Source organism: Trichomycterus rosablanca, chromosome 20 (assembly GCF_030014385.1).
Source record: "Trichomycterus rosablanca isolate fTriRos1 chromosome 20, fTriRos1.hap1, whole genome shotgun sequence".
NCBI classification, from domain to species: domain Eukaryota; kingdom Metazoa; phylum Chordata; class Actinopteri; order Siluriformes; family Trichomycteridae; genus Trichomycterus; species Trichomycterus rosablanca.
Genome location: NC_086007.1, coordinates 19,039,390 through 19,062,866, shown reverse-complemented (window position 1 = coordinate 19,062,866; position 23,477 = coordinate 19,039,390). Strand labels below are relative to the sequence as shown.

The 23,477-nt window shown below is 41.1% G+C and overlaps 1 protein-coding gene across 6 annotated transcripts in view; it reads left to right on the top strand.

Annotated features, from left to right (window-relative positions):
• myo18ab (myosin XVIIIA b) overlaps positions 1-23,477 on the top strand; it is a 161,208-nt gene that overhangs the window by 79,960 nt on the left and 57,771 nt on the right. For 4 of the 6 annotated variants that reach the window (XM_063016640.1, XM_063016638.1, XM_063016636.1 and 1 more), the window contains 8 exons: positions 11,087-11,152; positions 12,754-12,841; positions 14,263-14,369; positions 15,723-15,899; positions 16,668-16,878; positions 17,776-17,918; positions 18,001-18,101; positions 23,353-23,416. In XM_063016640.1, the coding sequence (XP_062872710.1) occupies positions 11,087-11,152; positions 12,754-12,841; positions 14,263-14,369; positions 15,723-15,899; positions 16,668-16,878; positions 17,776-17,918; positions 18,001-18,101; positions 23,353-23,416 (957 nt within the window). The remainder of the gene's footprint in view (positions 1-11,086; positions 11,153-12,753; positions 12,842-14,262; positions 14,370-15,722; positions 15,900-16,667; positions 16,879-17,775; positions 17,919-18,000; positions 18,102-23,352; positions 23,417-23,477) is intronic. The other 2 variants (XM_063016641.1, XM_063016639.1) reach the window with 1 other exon arrangement.

Below are 23,477 nucleotides of genomic sequence, written 5' to 3'. Positions count from 1 at the left end.
CTTAGTAAGTTCGGTCTCTCATCACCACACCTTATTACTCTTCCTAAGGAGACTGGTTGGATTTAGGGCTGTGTGTCATTATCAGTAAACAGTCTGCTTTTTTGCCCTTTTAATTTTGGTAATCAGAAATTTTGATTACCTCATTTGTTTGATGGCTGTGGTAAATCGTATTTTTATTGGTATCATATATTTCTGTATGGCAGTTTGTCAGCCCACTGGATACACAGAAATAATGTTAGAATCAGAACATTAGATTTTGTTTATGTAGAATGATGCTAAACTCATCGTTACTGTCTTTCCTTTCCTCCATCATGCTCTCTGAGTAGTCAGACATTAATGGCAGTCTGAGTCGTTCCCAGTCACTGGCCAGTCTGGAGCCTGGTAAAGTCCTGCTGCGTGCCAAGAGTCCCCAACCTCCCAGAGATCCCTCGGGCAATTCCCAGTCCCAACCTCAACTCCGAGAAAGGCTCAAAAGCCCCTCACCTACAAGAAACCGCTTATCTTTTATCAAGAGCCCGGAACCACCCAGTACGCACGAGCGCTTCAAAAGCCCTGTATCTCGTCCAGCTTCACTGAACCTTGAGCCGGTGTTAAATGGACACACCAGCACTAACGGACCTCAGAATGCTCTAAACGGGACCGCCAATACTGCACTCAGTGCTAGCCAGCCTGAGACGGCCGAGGACTCGCAAGGTGTGACGCCCAAAAAGGTGATCAAGATGGTACGGAGGGTAATAAGAAGAGTAGTACCTGCGGAAGGAGACACGGCTGCAATACCTACAGGCACGAATCCTGTTCAGAGTCTTAGTGAAGCCTCGAAACCTGCCCCTGAGCCACCTAAACCCACACAAACATCAGTCCCCAAAGCTGTGAAAGTACCCATGTTTTCATTCAAACATGACTCTGTAAAGAAGGAGGAGAAGGAGGACATTTCCACAGGACTGGCCAGTTTGGTGAGCCGAGGCAGGCCGAGGGATCCACGGATCCGGCCCTTCAAGCCAGAACCTGCAGAAAAGCAAGAACCCAAAAAGGAGGAGACAACTAAAGAGGAAGAAAGTTCAACAGCACCAGTAAAGAGTGTCCAGAAATCTGAAGTACACCAAACTGTGGTTCCAAAACCAGAATCAAAGGTTGTTGCTCTTTCTCCACCAACCTCTCCTGCGACCTCCTCTCCAGTTAAGTGTCCCGTCTCACCACCAGCAGTGTTTATCCCACCTCCAAGGAGAGTACCTGTCCCCAAACCCTCTCCCATGTCCCCTCCTCCAGGATTTATTCCCAAAGCAACTGGAGCTCCCAAACCGCCAACCGTTTCTACACCAGCATCCATTCCGGATCCTAAATCTGGGTCCATATCATCCAAATCAGAAGCTGTGGCTTTCAAAGCAGCTTCAGGTCCTACTTCTGTTAAAGTAACTGTTCCGTCATCTTCTGATTCATTCACTCCAATCCCCAAACAAGTGGCATTAAAGAGTCCAGAGGTACCGTTTGCTTTTCTGATGCATGAATCATTTTACTGGTGTGGAATTGTGTGAGAATTAAAAACCAGACTGATCTAACATACCGTTGAACGCACCATGGAGGATTTTTCTTCTGACTTTGAATGATTCTAACATTACTTACTGCACAGTGTGTTTGCACCCCAGGATCATTTTACACCAGGGTATATCCTGACAGTTTTTGGAGCTTAGGCAGCATTGGGAGGACAGGGTGTCGGATATAACAGTTGTATTTGTGTCTCTTTGGCTGGGTTGGTGCTGCGTCTAAGCTAAAGGTGGAAAAGCACCCAACATGTATACTTCAGCTGTTCAAATGTGGTTTGGAACAAGTCCAAGTGTTGTGGCTAATTGCATTGCTTATGGGCACTTACTGTATCTATAAAGAATCTTCTCCCAGTGTCATGTTAAGTTAAAAGATGAAACAAGTCGTGGTTTCATTTATTAATTGTACTTTAGTGGCCACTGAAGCCCAATCAGCTTCCCTCTGTCTAAAAACATTTAATTTGGTTTGTAAGGTGGCAAGGGAGCCCAATCAACCACCCTCACTTAGTCACAGCCAACTGAACTGTGACGGTTTTATATTTTCTCTTTATGCGTTTCCCCCCAATTTCCTTCCAATCTAGTCATATCCAATTACCAATTATCCAAAAACCAATTGGAATTACCAATTACCCACAAACGTTTAATTTGCTTTGTAAGGTGGCAATGAAGCCCATTCAACCTTCCCTTCCTCAGTCACAGCCATCTGTGTCTGTTTTATATTTGCTATTTATGCATTTCCTTTCAATTTTTGCCAAATCTAGTCATATCCAATTACCAATTATACAAAAACCAATTGGAATTACCAACTACCAAGTATACAAAAACGTGTAATTTGCTTTGTAAGGTGGCAATGAAGCCCAATCAACCTCCTCCCTCAGTCACAGCCAACTGTGTCTGATTTGTATTTTCTATTTATGCATTTCCCCACATTTCTAGTCATATTCAATTACCTGATAGTATTCACGTCTACTGCTACAGGTCTCCACTTCTGACTAAAGAGAGCTGTAACTAACACGCCCCCTCCGACACATGTGCAGTAGCCATTTGCTTCTTTCTTTTCACATGTTTAGGCATCTTTGATTAGCCAGCAGAGGCCATAATCACAGCATTTATGAGGAATCCAATAGCAGAGCTTAGATTCTAACTTGTAAGTCAGAAATGTCAGCACTGGTGGTCTAGCTTGTTTTACCTCTGAGATTTGAGAGCACCGTCTGGGATTTGAGCCTGAGAGTTCAGCAACGGTGAGGTAGCGCATTAGACCACCGCACCAGCCGTGTGCCCCATGGGAAGTCTCTGCTTTGTTTTTTTTACTTTTTTTAACCACTGATTAATAGTTTGGTTTACATGTAAGGACACTTGGTGTTTTTAACCAAAAGTCTGACCAAAAGCACATAACTCTATTCTCAACCTCAGGAATGGGTCACATTCACACTGTGTGGTCTGCAGCCAAGCTCGCGTCAATAAATCAACTGATCCCCATTTAAGGTGGACCAGAAATCGATACCCACGAGTGCACAGAGGTTTAGAAATTGGTTTCTCTTTGGTTTTGCTTTTGGTAGGGCATGGGTCTGTATGGGTCTGTATGGGTCTGTGAAAACACTTAAGTAAAGACAGTATCCAGTGATTTATGAACAAGTCCTTATACATGGACTCTTTGTTGCTTCTGACTTTTTTTTGTGTTGCACTAGATCTATTAGTGTGTCAGGTGCAGCCGCGTTTTTTAGGATTTTAACCTCTTAGTTCAAATGCTGGGAGGTCAGTAGCGCTCCAACTAAAATATAAAGCAGACAGTGCGTCCTCCAGGCCACCCAAGGAGGACGGAGGTCCCTGCTGAGCTTGGTTCCTCTCAAGGTTTCTTGCCACTGTCGCCATCGGCTTGCTCAACAGGGGGTTTTGATCTGTCGGTCCTGGATTCTGTAAAGTTACTTTGAGACAATGTCTATTGTGAAAAGAGATACAGGTATACAAATAAATAAGTGTCTTGTGATCAGAAATTAGTCGGCGATAAGAGACTAGAAGACGCTAGACTGCATTGAATCACTTTGTGCTCTTGTATTACTGTTCTATAATGCCTAGTTCACACTACATGATTTCACCCACTGGTCGGCGCTAGATTTGCTCGGATCTACTCGATCCGAGCGGCTCGCTGAGCACTCGCCAAACGCTCGGCAACCGAAGAGAGATATCGATAAGAGCGATAAGATCGCTCGCTACTTGTTGACGTGCATTTTTGGACGTGGTATCATTAAACCTTTCGTCACTTCTTGCGTTTGTTTTCGTGACAAAACGTAGTTTGGGAGACCAAAGAAGCTCGTCTGCGATTCCAGTTGGTGATAGATGGTGTAGTGTGAACTGTACAGCGACCTGACGACTTGGAAATTCATGTAGTGTGAACTTGGCATAAATGTACAATCCCATCAGCATATCCAAAGCTTCCCGTCTGTCTGTAACCCGAATAGTGTGTCTGTGTGCATGTGCATGGAACCCCCCTCAGCAGTTGTTGGGTGTTCGATAGCTATAAACTGCGTGGTGGAAATGCTTTTAGAATCGACACAGCTAACACAGCGCTCGATTGCACTAATCGACAATATGCAAACATTGCAGACCAGCTTCTTAATCAGTTCACTTTCTATCGGTGGTCTGACTTGTAGGAAAGTCCTCCGCTGAGCCCTACTGACGCAGCTCAGAGACGACTGGAGAAGATCTTCGCTTCATCTGTAACTCTCATACTTTTCTTTTTTCTTCCACTTTCTCATGCCTCTGATTTCTGTTTGAGCTGGATCTGTTTTACCTGTGGAAGTTCTGTCACTAAAATGCATTATTTGCTGCTGGTTAATCTAGTACAGTATAAATATTTAGGCTCTTTGAGTGAAAATGCATCATTAAATTGGCCAATGAGCTTCAACAAAGCCCAAGAGGCTCAGGGCTCATTGTGTAAAACCCACTGTTGTGTCCACCCAACAATACGTACATACCTATATAGGGACAGTGGTTACCCAGTGTGTAGGGCTTTGGGCTATCAACTGAAAGGTTGAGAGTTCGAATCCCAGCTTTGCCATGCAGCCAAAATAACTCACCAGAGTTAACAAGGCATTATAAAAACCAACCTACCAACCAAACAAACAAATTGCCTTGCAGCCACCGTTGGGCCCTTAAGCAAGGCCCTTAACCCTCTCTGCTTCAGGGGCATCAGACAATGGCTGACCCTGCGCTCTGACCCCAGCTCTCAAACAAGCTTGAGATATGCGAAGAAAGAATTTCATTGTACTGTACACCTGTATATGTATATATGACAAATATAGGCATTCTAGGCCTTCATACATATTTAGTATGTACCCTTATATTTTATAAGCTACACCTACTATACAGATGATGTTTCTGGGTGTACATTTACTGAATGTAAGCCATCTCTTGATCCTATATAACCCTATTCATCAATAGAATGGGACCCCCACTGATCAGTTGATGTTGCACTGGATTGACACCAACATGCTAGTGACCTGTGTTGTACTGGTATGTGTATCAGGTGCAGCAGTGTTGTTTGGATTTTTATACCCCTTTAGTTTGAATGCTGGCGGGAGAATAGCGCTCCAACTAAATATATAAAGCCAACAGTGTCATGTGATCAGAGAGTGACCAATAAAAAAAAAGACGCTAGACAGCACAAGGCTGTGCACCTACAATGAGTGCTAAGGAGTATGTGTTTCTTATAAATAGGTTAAAGATCCCACCAACACTGCTGTACCTATTACAGCAGTACAACCTACACTAGCTTGCCATTACCATGTTATTGCAGTGCTTAGAATGGTCCTCTATTTAAATAACATGTCAAGTCAAGTCAAGTCAAGTCAAGTCAAGTCAAGTCAAGTCAAGTCAAGTCAAGTCAAGTCAAGTCAAGTCAAGTCAAGTCAAGTCAAGTCAAGTCAACTTTATTTATATAGCGCTTTTTACAATATACATTGTCTCAAAGCAACTTTACAAAATCCAGGACCAACAGATACAAAAACCCCTGTTGAGCAAGCCGAGGGCGACTGTGGCAAGGAAAAACTCCCTGAAAATTACAGGAAGAAACCTTGAGAGGAACCAGACTCAACAGGGCCCATCCTTCTTGGGTGGTCTGGAGGATACTTTAAATAAATACACGATTTACACAAATCATACAAACACAGAATTGAATGATCTAAAAGTCATACAGTGGTAATAAATAGATAAATAAACAATTAAATAATAATAGAGTTGTTATCCGCTCTAGTCTTCAATAAAGTCTGTAGTGATTTCTTGTCGTTGCAATTACTCCAGACCCGTCACATCTGACAGGAGCAGCATCGTTGTCCCGGCAGTCTCGACTTTAATCCTTAACCTCGGCGGGTAAACAGGTTTCCATCAGAATGCCCTCGGGGTAAAACAACAGAGAATGTAGTTAATAATGTACAATGCTAGTTGACAAACAGTTTTACAGAGAGTTTTAGACTCCGGCAGCCCTAATTATTACAGCATAACTAAAAGGGAGAGCGAGCAGGTAACAAGGTCATGAAGGCTTTCACAGGACATCAGCGCCCACCTCTCCTACCCAAACCAGAGTGATTGGACAAGAGAGGCAGAACGACAGCGACCCAACATCCCTGATCACCACAAGTTTCTATGACCAAGAACCCCCAAGCTCTGCGCCTTTGTCTATACTAATCAAAAGCCTGAGAAAATAAATATGTTTTCAGTTTAGACTTAAACATTGAGACTGTGTCCGAATACCGAACAGAGGCAGGAAGATTATTCCAGAGTTGTGGAGCTTTGTAAGAAAATGCTCTTCCACCAGCTTTGGTCTTTTTAATTTTAGGAACTATAAGTAACCCTGCATCTTGTGAACGAAGTGGACGCGCTGGGCTGTAGTAATTAATAAGCTCACTCAGATACTGTGGAGCCAGACCATGTAGCGCTTTATAGGTTAGTAAAAGTATTTTGTAATCAATGCGAAATTTAACTGTCAGCCAGTGTAGAGATGATAGAACAGGAGTGATATGATCAAATTTTTTAGTTCTAGTTAGCACTCGAGCTGCTGCATTTTGAACTAACTGGAGTTTGTTTAAGGATCTACCAGAGCATCCAGTTAGAAGAGCATTACAATAATCTAACCGAGAAGTTATAAACGCATGGATCAGTTTTTCGGCGTCATTAACAGATAGTATATTTCTTATTTTAGAGATATTACGCAAATGATAGAAAGCAACTCTAGTAATATTATTAATGTGTGTATCAAAGGAGAGATCTGAATCTATTGTGACACCTAAGTTTTTTACATCTGGGCTGGGAGTAACAGAGAACGTGTTTAAGTTTAGCACCAGGTTAGACAACTTAACATAAGGTCGGTGAGGGTCCCTTTAAAGTGTCCAGAGCCACAAATGGGATACAGTCAGTAATTGTATACCCCCAAATATGTATGTAGCTTATAGAACAATCAATGAACGCATGTACCAGATAGATATGCATAATAAAGTGATATACTGTAGTTCATTTATAATCAGGCTGATCCTGAATCAGTAATAATGATAATGTTACGTAAATCACTGTTACATTTATGTAATAACTTCATCCTGTAATTTCCACAGCAGTCCAGATGTTATCTAGTGTTATGCCTGTACATACATAATTTAGAAAAATTCTATTTATTTTTATACTGCCTAGTATACACTGATCAGGCATAACATTAAAACCACCTCCTTGTTTCTACACTCACTGTCCATTTTATCAGCTCCACTTACCATATAGGAGCACTTTGTGGTTCTACAATTACTGCCTGTAGTCCATCTATTTCTCTGCATACTTTTTTAGCCTGCTTTCACCATGTTCTTCAATGGTCAGGACCCCCACAGAGTAGGTATTATCTGGGTGGTGGATCATTCTCAGCACTGCAGTGACACTGACATGGTGGTGGTGTGTTAGTGTGTGTTGTGCTGGTATGAGTGGATCAGACACAGCAGCGCTGCTGGAGTTTTTAAACACCTCACTGTCACTGCTGGACTGAGAATAGTCCACCAACTAGAAATATCCAGCCAACAGCGCCCCATGTGCAGCATCCTGTGATCACTGATGAAGATCTAGAAGATGACCGACTCAAACAGCAGCAATAGATGAGCCATCGTCTCTGACTTTAAATCTACAAGGTGGACCAACCAGATAGGAGTGTCTAATAGAGTGGACAGTGAGTGGACACTGTATTTAAAAACACCATCAGCGCTGCTGTATCTGATCCACTCATAGCAGCACAACACACACTAACACACCACCACCATGTCAGTGTCACTGCAGTGCTGAGAATGATCCACCACCCAAATAATACCTACTCTATGGTGGTCCTGTGGGGGTCCTGACCATTAAGTGCTTCTGTATGGTAAGTGGAGCTGATAAAATGGACAGTGTGTAAAAACCAGGAGGTGGTTTTAATGTTTTGGCTTATCTGTGTATATTGGCTAGTAAAATTGTTTCCCAATGACCCTGTTAAACACTGATTGGTAAAACTAGTCCAGCTCTAACAGTGCTCATGTCTTTTCAAGTGTGTCTGTTATTCCTTTGTGTAATATTTCATTTGCAGGGCCCTGGTATTATTCATCTGATCTGTTATCTAATCTGGATTCTTCTTTATCTTTATTTACCTGACACCTGAGTGTATTTCACTGCACAGATTTGCTTCTTTGTTTTTATGGCTTGCCGCTGAGCTGAGTATGATTGACCTTAGACCCAGTTTGTTGATGATATTTTTAAAAGCATCACCAGTCATATAAATTGTTTATATAACGTAAACCAGACCAGACCAGACCGGGCCAGCAGCAGATTGGGGAATGGAGGGTTTCAGATGTGCTAATATAAATCACACGTGACCTAAGAAGTAAAGACTAGTTTTGCTCTCATGCTGTGTTCCACTGTTCACTGTCTTCTCCTCTCACTCGTTGCCATTGCCGTTCTCTCATCTGCCCTTTTGTTTCTTGTCTACTGCTGGCTTGGCTGTGGCACTTGTGTGTGTGTGTGTGGATTCTAACCTGCTGGCTACCGTAGCTTGAGCCTGTACCCGTCACGTCTCTGTCCACACCCGTCACACCCGCTCAGGAACAGAGCCAGTCTGAGAATCCCGCTGTATTTCTCCAGCTCGGCCTGGCTGCGGTGTGTTCTCGCGCCACCTGCTGCAGCGTAAGCATCTTCTCCATTCTGAATCGATAACTAATGCTATTTTTAACCATGTTAACCATTTAAACTCCGTTGCCGTTTTTCCCAATTCGAAACAAAATGTAATGTTCTGTCTTTGTTCCATTTCTGTTTCTATCTATCTGTACGTCCGTCCATCCGTCTATCATCCATCTATCTAGCCAGCAGTGATATGTTTTGGAGGTCCTGTTCATTAAATGTTCTACTCATGTGTTGTTGTTTGGATGGTTAGCGTGTGCTACTATTTGCGAATGGCGCCTGCTCTTATTACATTGCTCTGGCATGTTTATGAGGTTCATACTATTATGCATTACCTCATATCACCAGTTTATTACTAGAGAATTCCTCACTGTAGCCCATCTCCTGCTCTGCACACTTTCTCACCCTGTTTATCATTCGAAAGGGACCCCCATAGGACATTCACTGACCAGATGATGTTTGGGTGCTGAACTATCCTTAGCAGTGCAGTGACTCATGGTAATGAAATGATAGTATGTAGTACTGGTATGACTATATGGGGTGCAGCGATGTTGTTGGGATGGCCTCTTTATAAAGAGCATAGACTCTGTTGGTACTCGTTGTAATTGTTCAGTTTTATCTTTAGTCTTTGATCAGTGGTCACTTTGTGACCAGAGAATGCTGATGTCTTTATATTTTTGGGGCGGAGCACTGTTCTCCTTCCAAGATTCACACTGAGGTGTTTAAACATCCCGGCATTGCTGCTGCTTCATTGATACACTTGTACCAGTACAACCTAATATTACTATGGTAATATATTTGAAGTGCTGTGAATGGTCCATAACCCAAATAACGTCTAGTCAGTGGGGGTCCCTTTCGAACGATAGTTGGGATACAGGGGGCAACAGTGTCCAAAGGAACACATGGGCTACTGTCAGTAACTGTGTTCATCTGTATAGTGGGTGGAGCATATAATATGGTTAATGAATGTACACTGATCAGCCATAACATTAAAACCACCTCCTTGTTTCTACACTCGGTGTTTAATTTATCAGCTCCACTTACCATATAGGAGCACTTTGTAGTTCTACAATTACTAACTCTAGTCCATCTATTTCTCTGCATGCTTTGTTAGCCCCCTTTTATGGACCTCCCACAGGACCACCACAGAGCAGGTATTATTTGGGTGGTGGATCATTCTCAGCACTACAGTGACACTGACATGGTGGTGGTGTGTCAGTGTGTGTTGTGCTGGTATGAGTGGATAAGACACAGCAGTGCTGACAGACACCTCACTGTCACTGCTGGACTGAGAATAGTCTACCAACCAAAAATATCCAGCCACTGATGAAAGTCTACAAGATGACCAACTCAAACAGCAGCAATAGATGAGCGATCGTCTCTGACTTTACATCTACAAGGTGGACCAACTAGGTAGGAGTGTCTAATAGAGTGGACAGTGAGTAGACACGGTATTTAAAAACTCCAGCAGCGCTGCTGTGTCTGATCCACTCATACCAGCACAACACACACTAACGCACCACCACCATGTCAGTGTCACTGCAGTGCTGAGAATAATCCACCAACTTTATAATACCTGTTCTGTGGGGTCCATTGACTATTGAAGAACAGGGTGAAAGCAGGCTAAAAAAGTATGTAGAGAAACAGATGGACTACAGTCAGTAATTGTAGAACTACAAAGTGCTCCTATATGGTAAGTGGAGCTGATAAAATGTGCAGTGAGTGTAGAAACAAGTAGGTGGTTTTAATGTTATGGTACCAGATAGGTGTACCTAATAAAGTTAGGGTCTGTCTGAAAACCTAGTGAGCTGCCTTGTTGCCTACTGCCTACCTAGGCAGCTGCCTCAGTAGAGAGGTTTCTAATAAGACGTCGAGCTTACTGATGCACTACGACGATAACATCGCAGTTTTTTCCTACTAAGGTAACACAGTTCGCCTCGGCCATTTAAACCAATGGGCTCCCTCGTTATTCAGTCAGTTTATGGATTCAAAATAAGGCACCTCAGTAGGCAGCATTTTAATGCAGCTAAGAATTTAGACAGACTTGGGAGCTCACTAGGTTTCAGACAACCCCAGAATAATGAGGATGGGAATAGGGTGTGACACTGTGATGACATCAGATCCTCAAAATACCTCAAAAAGATGTTTTTGATGAATGTATTTTAATGAAATTTAATCACATTAATCAGTCCTTCCTTCCAGGTTACCAGCGTTTATATTGTTCCTCTTCCCAACTGTCTTTGCATCAGTACACATATAATCCTTCTAATACTGGTGTAGCATTAATGGATGTGAATATATCGCTGTATAATACGCTGTTGATTAACAATGCTCTTCCTTCCTCTTGTTGACTTGCTTCTCGCTGGGTGTCCCAGGGACAGGTGGAGGACGATCCCGTGGCCATCCTGCAGGCGGCCCATGCCGCCGTCGCTCAGCCTAAGGTCTGCAGTCTGCCTTGTGTGTGTGTTCATGCCCCTTGAACCACCTTGTTAAGAGTGCTATGTGTTTTCTTTTGTTTGGAATCTCTCACCCCTGGTGTCACCTGAACAACACACTCCCAGCAAATACTGGGACTCATTAAGAGTGCATTAATTTAATATTTTACAGATTAACAATAGAATTTATTTGCAGATTTGATGTTTGTGGTATATTTGGCTTGTTTTGATCTTCTGTCACTGTATTTCTGGGTGTGTTGTGAGACTGCTTGCACTCACACTAATTAGGAAATGCTGAAAATCTACAGTCATTGACAGACTGAACCACTGTGACATTTTACTAATGGTTTAAAAGTATTTGGCCATGTTCATAGGGACATTTGGCATCCACGGAAAATGCACTGCACTGCTATTGATTTATTGCTATTGATTATTATTTCCACCAATAAGGGTGTAGCGCAGCAATCCCCGACCGTTTCATAATAAGATATAATTTCACGGACCGGTAGGGGCAGGGGGATTTAAAATAGAATAACAATACTACTCACAAATCTTTTCGCTCTCTAATCTCTAATTAATTATTCTTTCTGTGTGGCCCGGTAATAAATGACGCACAGACTGGTACCCGTCCGTGGCTCGGTGGTTGGGGACCACTGGTGTAGCGAACCCACTAGCCATCGAGATTGGGGGGAGAGGGTTGCTTGTTGAAGGGTTTGAGGTTTGGGCATGATTACAGAATCATGCTCCTCTGCATTGCCATTCATGGCTGGCAAAAGGGGCATGGAGGCGCAGATTTTCCATAAGTCAGTTCCTCCTAACTCTCTTAGCAGTCACCTGCAGTCTGAGGTGTGTTACTGCATTGTGCATGGTGATTCCGGGGAGACCCACCATGACCCTGTCCAAAATATAGTGGTGGTAAAATAGGGGGTACAAATGAATATGTTATATGCATATGTTACATGTTATATATAACCTGCATACCTATACAGCATACCAATAATTTATAACTGCTTGTTTGTAGACTCTAGATGATCAGAGTTGTGAAGTAGTGATTAGAGCAGTTAGTGAGAGTTTGTCATTCTGCAGACAAGACCAGTGGTCAGGAAATTTTTACCTCCCTGGCCAAGTCCCTTCTTTCCTGGATGCCCAATTGGTCATCTCTTGGAGATTCATTGTTTTGCCAAGCTCTTTCCAATTTAAAATGATTGATGCTGCTGATATTATGGCTATGCCTTGCTACAGTTTGATCACTGAGAACTCCAACGTTATGGATCCCTCTAGATCCCGGTGTGTGTCCTTCCAAACATGCTGCCATGTGTAAACTTAAGCCCTGCTAATCATCTCAACAGTCTTCTTTTTCACCTTATATAATTTGTTTAATTACCCATCATGCAACACCGTAGAAGTTGTCGTTTGATGTTGATCTAAGAACAAATATCCGGGTCTTAGATCAGCACCAGAAAAAAAAAATCTACTTTTAATCACTCGGCTGTGGAAATCATGTGGTGGAAAGCATGCTTCTTGCATGGAGTGGTTATGAGTGCTTTTCATTCTCGGACTCTGTGCGGAACGATGAATGAGAATAACGTGAGTCTTTCTCTCCACAGGTGAAGACTGAGGAGCAGATAGCTGCCGAGCAGGCGTGGTATGGCTCCGAGAAAGTGTGGCTGGTCCACAAGGATGGCTTCTCTCTGGGTGAGCTTCTCCACCGTCACAGTGACTTAATGTTCTAAGCAAGAAATTAAATTAAATCCCTTCAACTTATTAAAATATATCCCCTACACAATAAAAGTGCAAAACAATTTGAGGGGTCTGAGTACTGTCCTAATCCACTGTATAAAAGGCAGTTGATTTAGACCTGATGTACATATTACAAGGTGATCGAGATTAGGGATGCATCAATACCATTTTTTCCCAACCGAGTACGAGTACGAGTACATGTATTTTTGTACTTGCCGATACCGATACCTATTTAGAATACCGTTTTTTTTTTTAAACAAAAACACACGTGAGACGTGACGAGAAGTTTAATGATACCACGTCCAAAAATGCACGTCAACAAGTAGCGAGTGATCAAAGTGTTTGTGCGCTGTGATGAAATCAAGGAGGAAAAATATATGAATCTGAGTGGATTTGGCAACACGAATAGCATGGATTGTTCTGTAGTGAGTTGGAGGTTAATAAATATTTTTGCAATGTTGGTGTTTTGTAGAGAACGATCAGGTCAGAAATACTGTAAAACGTGTGTGTGTGCCGGTGTATTCTGATATAAACTATATTATCCCCCTGTCCCACCTGTTTACACTCCTCTCCTGCGTTTCCCCTCACACCGTATCCTGCGTTCTCATTGGCTGTTCGACATGTCACTCATTCCCTGTTGCACAACTCAGATCAGATATCTGATGCTCTGCGAGCCGGTCGGATCGAGTTGTTGGATAGTTCACACTTAGCGATCGAGAGCCGAGTTTTGATCACCGAGCGAACGCCGAGTTGCTCCCGATTGGCGCTAGATTTGCCGACACCAACACTACATTGCAAAAATATTTATTAACCTCCAACTTACTATAGAACAATCCATACTGTTCGTGTTGCCAAATCCACTCAGATTCATTTATTTTCCTCCTTGATTTTACGCTGCACATCAGCGCACAAACACTTTGATCACTCGCTACTTGTTGACGTGCATTTTTGGACGTGGTATCATTAAACTTCTCGTCACTTCTCACGTGTGTTTTTGTTAAAAAAAAAGGGAGACCAGAGAAGCTCGCCTGAGATTCCAGTTGGTGATAGATGGTGTAGTGTGAAACCCCCTATCGCCGATTAGTCGTGTAGTGTGAAATACACACCGACTGAAAGACTCCCGAGTGCAAAATATTCAGTCGTATAGTGTGAACTGTACAGCTACCTGACAAATCAGAAAGTCGTGTAGTGTGAACTGGGCATAACGCAGCAACGTGCACTAGGTACACGGTATTGGATGTTTAGTATCGGAGCCTCGTTTGCGAAGTTAATGAGCGCGGTATCGGGCAAATACCCGATACCAGTATCGGTACTCATGCATCTCTAATCAGGATAAAAAGTACACTTTAATAACCTGTGTCCACACGTCTCTGCAGCCATTCTGCTGAAGACAGAGCAGGGCGCCCTGCCCGAGGGGAAGGTGAAGATCAAACTGGAACATGATGGGACAGTGCTTGAGGTGGATGAAGACGACGTGGAGAAGGTAAGACTAAGAGCACTGGAAATAACACAAATAGAATATATAAAAAAACACTGAAATACAATTGAAATAAAGTTAAATACAAAAATTTGCACGTTACCTTTATTTCTTTATTGTTTCCTTATGCTTCTTAATTGTGGAGATGCTTGAGATTGGAAAACCGTATTCTGTTCAGTAAAGACGCGCTGACTGTGCCGTTATTTCCTGTAGAGCACAAAGCTTAACGTGACTTATTGTAGTAAAACAACGAGCGAGGAATTTAATTAGTGGAGAGAACTTATAAGCAGTAATAATTAAGAGAGGTTTCATGTTCCTATGTAATTTTTTTAATACATAAAACCATGTTAAGCTTTTTTTCCTCGAGCACCTCGAGCTGTAACACCAGTTTAAAAGTGAAACAGGAGGAAAATACAGCTAAACACAGATACATGTGGATGCTTTGAGTCGATTTGAAACGCACACATCTTCTGTGTTTCGTATATTCTACATGATTTTGGAGTGTATCTGTAGGAATTTTTAGCCCATTTTAAAAAAAGAAAGAATTTGTGAGGTGCATCATGGATGTTGCACAAGAGAGCCTGGCTCACAATCCCTGTTTTAGTTCATTCTAAAGGTATTTGCTGGGATTGCGGTAAGGGCCATCCATGCCTTCATGGACCTTGCTTTGTGCACAGAACAAAAAAAAGGGCCTTCCCTGAACTGTTCTTACAAAGCATATTGGCTGCTCAGGTGGCGCAGCGGTAAAATACGCCAGCACACCAGAGCTGGGATTTCGAATACATCGTATCGAATCTCAGCTTTGCCATCCGACTGGGCGGCTATATGAACAACGTTTGGCATGGATAGGGACCTCATAACTGATTCAATTACGACCTCTGCTGGCTGATTGATGGCGTCTGCACCGAGTAGAGGAATAATGCATTAATAAGGGTGTGGCTCTCCGTACACAAGGCTGACCCGCATATGAACTCGCCTCGTGCAGGTGAAAAGATGCAGTCGGCTACTGCATGCATTTCAGAGGGGGCATGTGTGAGTTCGCTCTCCTCAATCGGGTCAGCACCAGTAGAGAGGAAGCATAACGCAATTGGGTCAAAATTAAACGCACGGAAAAATCGGGAAAAAAAGGGAGAAAATGCATTAAAAAAAAAATTTAAAGTTAGAAGCATATACTTGTCCAAAATGTGTCGGTATGCTAAAGCATTAAGATTTCTCTTCAAGATTCAGAGTGATTTGCAGAGAACTTTAGCTAGTGTGTGGATTGTAAATGTGATCCAAAGATCCAAAGCCATAGTGCTTCCACTTAGTTCCGCTGACTCCAACCTTTGTTGTGTTAACTGTCAACTTTTCCAATTTCAGGCGAACCCTCCTTCTTTTGACCGCTCCGAGGACTTGGCGACTCTGCCCTACCTGAACGAGTCGAGCGTGATGCACTGTCTGAGGCAGCGCTATGGAGGAAACCTCATCCATACTTACGCCGGACCCAACATGGTGGTCATCAACCCCATCAGTGCTCCATCCATGTACTCTGAGAAGGTAACAGCAACTCTGCAAATTTCTGTAAGGATAAAAATGTTAGGGTAACAGGTAGGGCTGTGCGATATGACAAAAAAAACTCATATCTTAATATGCTCATGAGAAGTGGCGATATATAATACGATATAATGTAAACTTAAAGTACAGTGGCAGACCACTGCTCGAGTTTTAGCTTATTTGGTTTACAAGTTATCTTAAAAACACAAAACATTGTAGTTCTGATACATTCTGACTAATTACAGTGTTTATATTTTGTATTATTACAAAGCTGTATTTGTATTCATATTGACAGTATTTATATCAAACAAACCAGCAGAATCTCACATTTATACTGTCCATTTTATTTTAAATAAATGAGCATCATAAAAATCCCGAAAAAGTTCAATATTTGATAATGCTTTGCTATCATTGCAAAATGAAAGCACACATTAAACAACAGCACCACAACCCAGATCAACCACACAGCAGCATAAAATCATAACCGCTGCTTACCTGAGCTTCTATTCTTCAAAGTGAGACCAAATCTACTGTATATTAATGTATAATATGTCCTGGGGAAGGAAATGACACAGATTCAGTGGAATGGCCCACCTGCCATTTTCAGGCTCAGGCTCATGTGCTTGTCTGTGAAGACCTGAACACCAGAACAGGAACACCCTAACACCTGATACCATAAACACACATGTAAAGAAATTCATCAATAACAACAACAGTCGTCGTTAAACCACAGGAACAATTATGACCGTGGTGTTTTCACTGTGCTTTCAGGTGATGCACATGTTTAAAGGCTGTAGGCGCGAGGACACGGCACCACATATCTACGCTGTGGCCCAGTCAGCCTACCGGAACCTTCTCACCACACGGCAAGACCAGTCCATCGTGCTGCTGGGCAAAAGTGGCAGCGGCAAGACCACCAACTGCCAGCACCTGGTGCAGTACCTGCTTTCCATTGCTGGCAGCACTGGCAAGATCTTTTCAGGTAAGACAGATACATTTATAAAAGACAGATACAGTCCTCAAGTTTTTGGAAAAGAACTGGTCTAAAAGAGTGCATCTAAAGGACAACATATAAGAACAACACTGGACAAGGACTATAAACTAAAATACGAGATTTACCTACATTTTCTGCTGTAAATATATCCACTGTGTAAGCACGGCGTAAAATATCTAAATAAATTAATTAATTAATAAACAAACATACAAAAAAAGAATGACGTAGTGTTTTGGAATTGCAGGATATTTTATTATTACTGCCATGCCACATTTTTCAGCCCCTACATAATATTACTGATATTAAAACATACTGCTAGTCTGTATGACCTAAAGCTGGGTTACAACATGATAAAACCATTGGGAACTCAATTACGACCAGTTATTTGCTTCAGGTGTGGTGATGTTTATAAACATATATAAACATATACAACCATGGAAACAATTAAAAAGCTGTTTGTTATAAAAGCTGACAGAGGGACGGCTCGGTGGGTAGCACTGTCACCTCACAGCAAGAAGGTCCTGAGTTCATTCCCAGGTGGAGCAGTCCGGGTCCCTTTTATGTGGAGTTTGCATGTTCTCCCCGTGTCTGCGTGGGTTTCCTCTTGGAGCTCCAGTTTACCTCCCACAGTCTAAAGACATGCAAGTGAGGTGAATTGGAAATAAAAAATTGTCCATGTTGAATCTTGTGTAACCTGTTACTACGTGTGCTGTCATGAATGGAACCAGTGAGTAAAACATGTCATTAAAATCCTAATAAATAAATAAATTAATAAAAATTAGCATTGTTCATCAAGGTCTTGTTTAGCAGCCCTAAGTATCCTACTATGATTAAATTCTTTATTTTGTTTTTTTTAATGTGTCTGTCTATGTGTGTTTCTCACAGCAGAGAAATGGCAGGCGGTCTACACAATCCTGGAGGCGTTTGGGAACTGTACCACCTCCATGAATTCCAACGCCAGCCGCTTTTCCCAGATCGTCTCTCTAGACTTCGATCAGGCCGGACTGGTGGCCTCAGCATCCATCCAGGTAGCGTTTACTTCAGTGTTTGTACACACAGCTGGATTGTATATCAGTCTTTGTTGAATGATTTTATGTGATTGATATGTAGACGATGCTCCTGGAGAAGCTGAGGGTGGCAAAGAGACCAGAGAATGAGTCCACTTATAATGTCTTTTACTATCTGATGGCTGGGGCAGACAGCAATCTTAGGTAAGTGCTTGTACATATTATATATATATATATATATATATTCGAGATTCAAGAGTTTTGTCATGTGCACAGAAAAACCAGCAGTTACACTGTACAATGAAATTCTTACTTTGTTCGTCCTCCAAACGTCAAAGTATTATACATAAAAACAAAAATTAAACTAACACAATAAAAAACTTAGTATTAAAACTTTTTAAATATAAACTTAAACTATAAAAACTTTTATATACAATGAGTAAAAATAGAGATAAAAGTAAACTAAGGTAGTAAAAAAAAGGCACATAGCAGCAGTTGTTTAAGGTGCAGAAAAATTGTGCAATGTTTAAGAATATAGCAGCATTTTAAGTTATTTTAAGTAACTTTTAAGTTGTTTAAGTTGTTTTAAGGTGCAAATATGCATAGCAGCAGTCATTGGATATACAGTTGTGCATTGTATTATGAGGTTTAATGTTCATGAGGTAGGTTGTGTGTGTGATAGTCCATGTTTGTTCACAAGCCTGACTGCCTGTGGGTAGAAACTGTTGGTCAGTCTTGTTGTTCTGGCCTTAATGCTTCAAGCGTTTGCCTGATGGCAGAAGAGTGACGAGGTTGTTTTGGGGGTGTGTGCTGTCCTTAATTATGTTGTGGGCTCTCTTGTCCACCCTGGTCTGATAAATATCCTGTAGTGCAGGGAAGGATGTTCCAGAAATTCTTTGTGCAGTTTTTATTACACGCTAGAGAGCCTTCCTGTCCTCTGCAGTGCAGTTACCGTACCAGACTGTGATGGAGTGCAGTTACCGTACCAGACTGTGATGGAGAAATATACGTATATATACAGTATATACGTGGGTGAAAGACGAATAGGGTGTTCCAAGTACCAAAAAAATAAAATGGTTAAATTGTATAATTTTTTCATTTAATATTGTGCACAAATGTGTCAATTATGTAAATATGTATTTTTTTTCTGCTTATTTGATCATTTTAGTGTTGTTGACACACAACAAGGGCACAAAAATGTCATTCAGTGCAACGACTAATTTATGACAAAATACACACACAAGGAACAATCTTAGCCATTTCAAATGTATAAGTTTAGTATATCTCTTACAAAAGATTTAAAACCTCAGAAGAAACTGTACTTACTCTGTTTTGAATTTTCTGTGCATTGTTTGTACTCTAATGCGTCTTGGGATTTTGTTTATTTGTATACAAGACGTTTTTGCTACACATTCTATTGTATTTGAAACCTAATTAAACTCTGTTTTCTATGAAGCAGGCCTGGATTCTCTTGCATTCACATGAAAAAAAAAATATAATAATGACTTATTACAGTTATTTTAAGCAAATGTTTTTGTTGCACTGTATGATGATTTTATGCTGCACTGAATGACATACTCCAAATTATCCTGTTACATCAGAATATTCATGACTTAATTTGTTTTTAAGTTCTTTATTGATTAAAGTAGCAGTAGTAGAATGAAAATATGCCACACCAGTGGCAAGTATGTGTTATAATATTACTACATCATGAGTTTGCATGTTCTCTCCGTGTCTGCATGGGTTTACTCCGGGAGCTCCGGTTTCCTCCCACAGTCCAAAAACATGCAAGTGAGGTGAATTGGACACACTAAATTGTCCATGACTGTGTTTGATAAAGCTATTGAACCTTGTGTGAAGATAAAGTACCGTTTCCTGTCATGAATGTAACCGAAAGTGTAAAACATGACGTTAAAATCCTAATAAACAAACAAACAAAATACATCATGAAAAAAGTAAGGCAATCCAAAACGTAAACTTTATTCTGAAATAAAACAAGAAACTTGCATAAAAGTGATGTAACATAAGATCATTTGAAGTCCTGTCATAGCATGAAAAAATGGTTGCTGTTAAAGCATTTCAATATATTCATAAAGCATTTTAATATTAAAACATAGCTAATGATCCATCATAACAACTTGTAAGGCACCAGAACAGTGTGGAAGTGTGGAATTTGTGTCATAACATGTGAAAAAGTTGCTGCAGTAAATCTAAATTCATTCAGCAGTGAAAACCATTTGAAGTCACATTTTATCTTTTGTTGTTAACCTTGAGGTTCTTGCTGTACATGGCTTTAGTTCTGCGATTATGATTTTGACATCAGACTTAAGGTAGTAAATTTCATCAGGTGGATTTGGCCACACAAAGGAATTTCTGTTTCAATTTTGCTTTAAAAAATAATTTTAAAACATTAAAAAGTCAGTATAACAATGTCATTGTCAATTTAGTGCAACAGCAAAATTCTGTTGCGCTGAATGACTGTTGCACTGAATGACAGAAATTTTACTTTAGCACATTTTACAGTTATCCCAGTGGTTAGCCAAAGCTAACATTGACATTAACTCAAAGACATTTCTACACATATTCACATTTAAATGTTAATAACCTTGTTTGTTTACAAGATTAACCGTAATATTACGTTTTCTGTGTTGTACTGAATGACACTCAGTTTTGTTCTTTAATGTACTGTCAGTAAAAAGACATTTTTATCAAATAATGTTAAAATGCATTGACCTTTGTGTGTGCTGAAGGGTCCCCAGGAGTCTTCTTTTGTTGTTATAATTGGTCACATGACTGCAGTAGCTTGATTACATATTAAAATAAGGCTTTTTATTAACGTTGTACTAAAGGACAACTGAAGATTGGGAAAATGGGGACTGAAAGTATCCTGAATATTATTAATATTAAAAAACACATCTGATTGAATATTATTTAATATGTCACACATGACATTTGTACAATTATGCCAAAGCAGTAAATTTTAAGTTTTATTTAAGATTAATTAGTTTTTTCTTAATGTTTTATTACTTAAAGAGGTAGGGGGACCGTTGCACTGAATGACATTTTGGGGGTTTCAAGGGTTATTTTTTCAAAAATCATACATTTTCTGTAAAAAATTACTTTAAGTTTCAGTAAACATGTACAAATGGAGTACATTGAAGGTATATCCACTTATACTAATATAATTGTATATTATTTATCAAGTGGGGACACTAAAAAGTTACGTTTCGTCTTTGACCCGTACATATTATATATATATATATATATATATATATATATATACAGTGTATCACAAAAGTGAGTACACCCCTCACATTTCTGCAAATATTTTATTATATCTTTTCATGGGACAACACTATAGAAATAAAACTTGGATATAACTTAGAGTAGTCAGTGTACAGCTTGTATAGCAGTGTAGATTTACTGTCTTCTGAAAATAACTCAACACACAGCCATTAATGTCTAAATGGCTGGCAACATAAGTGAGTACACCCCACAGTGAACATGTCCAAATTGTGCCCAAAGTGTCAATATTTTGTGTGACCACCATTATTATCCAGCACTGCCTTAACCCTCCTGGGCATGGAATTCACCAGAGCCGCACAGGTTGCTACTGGAATCCTCTTCCACTCCTCCATGATGACATCACGGAGCTGGTGGATGTTAGACACCTTGAACTCCTCCACCTTCCACTTGAGGATGCGCCACAGGTGCTCAATTGGGTTTAGTCCATCACCTTTACCTTCAGCTTCCTCAGCAAGGCAGTTGTCATCTTGGAGGTTGTGTTTGGGGTCGTTATCCTGTTGGAAAACTGCCATGAGGCCCAGTTTTCGAAGGGAGGAGATCATGCTCTGTTTCAGAATGTCACAGTACATGTTGGAATTCATGTTTCCCTCAATGAACCGCAGCTCCCCAGTGCCGGCAACACTCATGCAGCCCAAGACCATGATGCTACCACCACCATGCTTGACTGTAGGCAAGATACAGTTGTCTTGGTACTTCTCACCAGGGCGCCGCCACACATGCTGGACACCATCTGAGCCAAACAAGTTTATCTTGGTCTCGTCAGACCACAGGGCATTCCAGTAATCCATGTTCTTGGACTGCTTGTCTTCAGCAAACTGTTTGCGGGCTTTCTTGTGCGTCAGCTTCCTTCTGGGATGACGACCATGCAGACCGAGTTGATGCAGTGTGCGGCGTATGGTCTGAGCACTGACAGGCTGACCTCCCACGTCTTCAACCTCTGCAGCAATGCTGGCAGCACTCATGTGTCTATTTTTTAAAGCCAACCTCTGGATATGACGGCGAACACGTGGACTCAACTTCTTTGGTCGACCCTGGCGAAGCCTGTTCCGAGTGGAACCTGTCCTGGAAAACCGCTGTATGACCTTGGCCACCATGCTGTGGCCCAGTTTCAGGGTGTTAGCAATCTTCTTATAGCCCAGGCCATCTTTGTGGAGAGCAACAATTCTATTTCTCACATCCTCAGAGAGTTCTTTGCCATGAGGTGCCATGTTGAATATCCAGTGGCCAGTATGAGAGAATTGTACCCAAAACACCAAATTTAACAGCCCTGCTCCCCATTTACACCTGGGACCTTGACACATGACACCATGGAGGGACAACGACACATTTGGGCATAAATTGGACATGTTCACTGTGGGGTGTACTCACTTATGTTGTCAGCTATTTAGACATTAATGGCTGTGTGTTGAGTTATTTTCAGAAGACAGTAAATCTACACTGCTATACAAGCTGTACACTGACTACTCTAAGTTATATCCAAGTTTCATGTCTATAGTGTTGTCCCATGAAAAGATATAATGAAATATTTGCAGAAATGTGAGGGGTGTACTCACTTTTGTGATACACTGTATATATATATATATATATATATATATATATATATATATATATATATATATATTATACAGTACACATAGGAAACAATAGCACAGCCTGCACAAAAGTGGGTTTTCCCATTAGAATTGGTCAAAGATCAACCTTGCTGTGACATATTGCACATTTCTTATCTCATTTGCATGATTTATTAGGTCACTTGTTTAATGATCCTGGAAAGTATTAGTTTTTCTCACATTTACATCAGTTCGCGGCATTAAGCCGAGGCTTTTATTCAAAGCGACTTAGAAATATGTTTGAGCAATTGGGGCCTAACAGTTGAAACCTTCTGATTAACAGTCCAGTACCTTAAATGCTGAGCGTGATCGGGTAGTTTCAGCAAACAATAAAATATTGACAAGCATGTAGGAACTGGACTATTACTCAGAAGGTTGAGGGTTCGATCATGTTGCCACCCTTTAACCCTCTGTTGCTTGAATTGGATACTGTATTGCCATGTAAATGTCCCTGTCTTGAGTCACACCCTTTCCCTGAGCTGTTCAATATTTAACATGCTTTGGTACTTAATGTTTTTTTGTTGTTGCTTTTTTTACAGAACTGAGCTGCATTTGAACCACTTTGCTGAAAACAACATCTTTGGAATAATTCCTCAGACCAAGGTAGCCACAAAATACACGCCTGTGAAAACAGGGCACAACCTAAAACTGCACTAATCTTTTA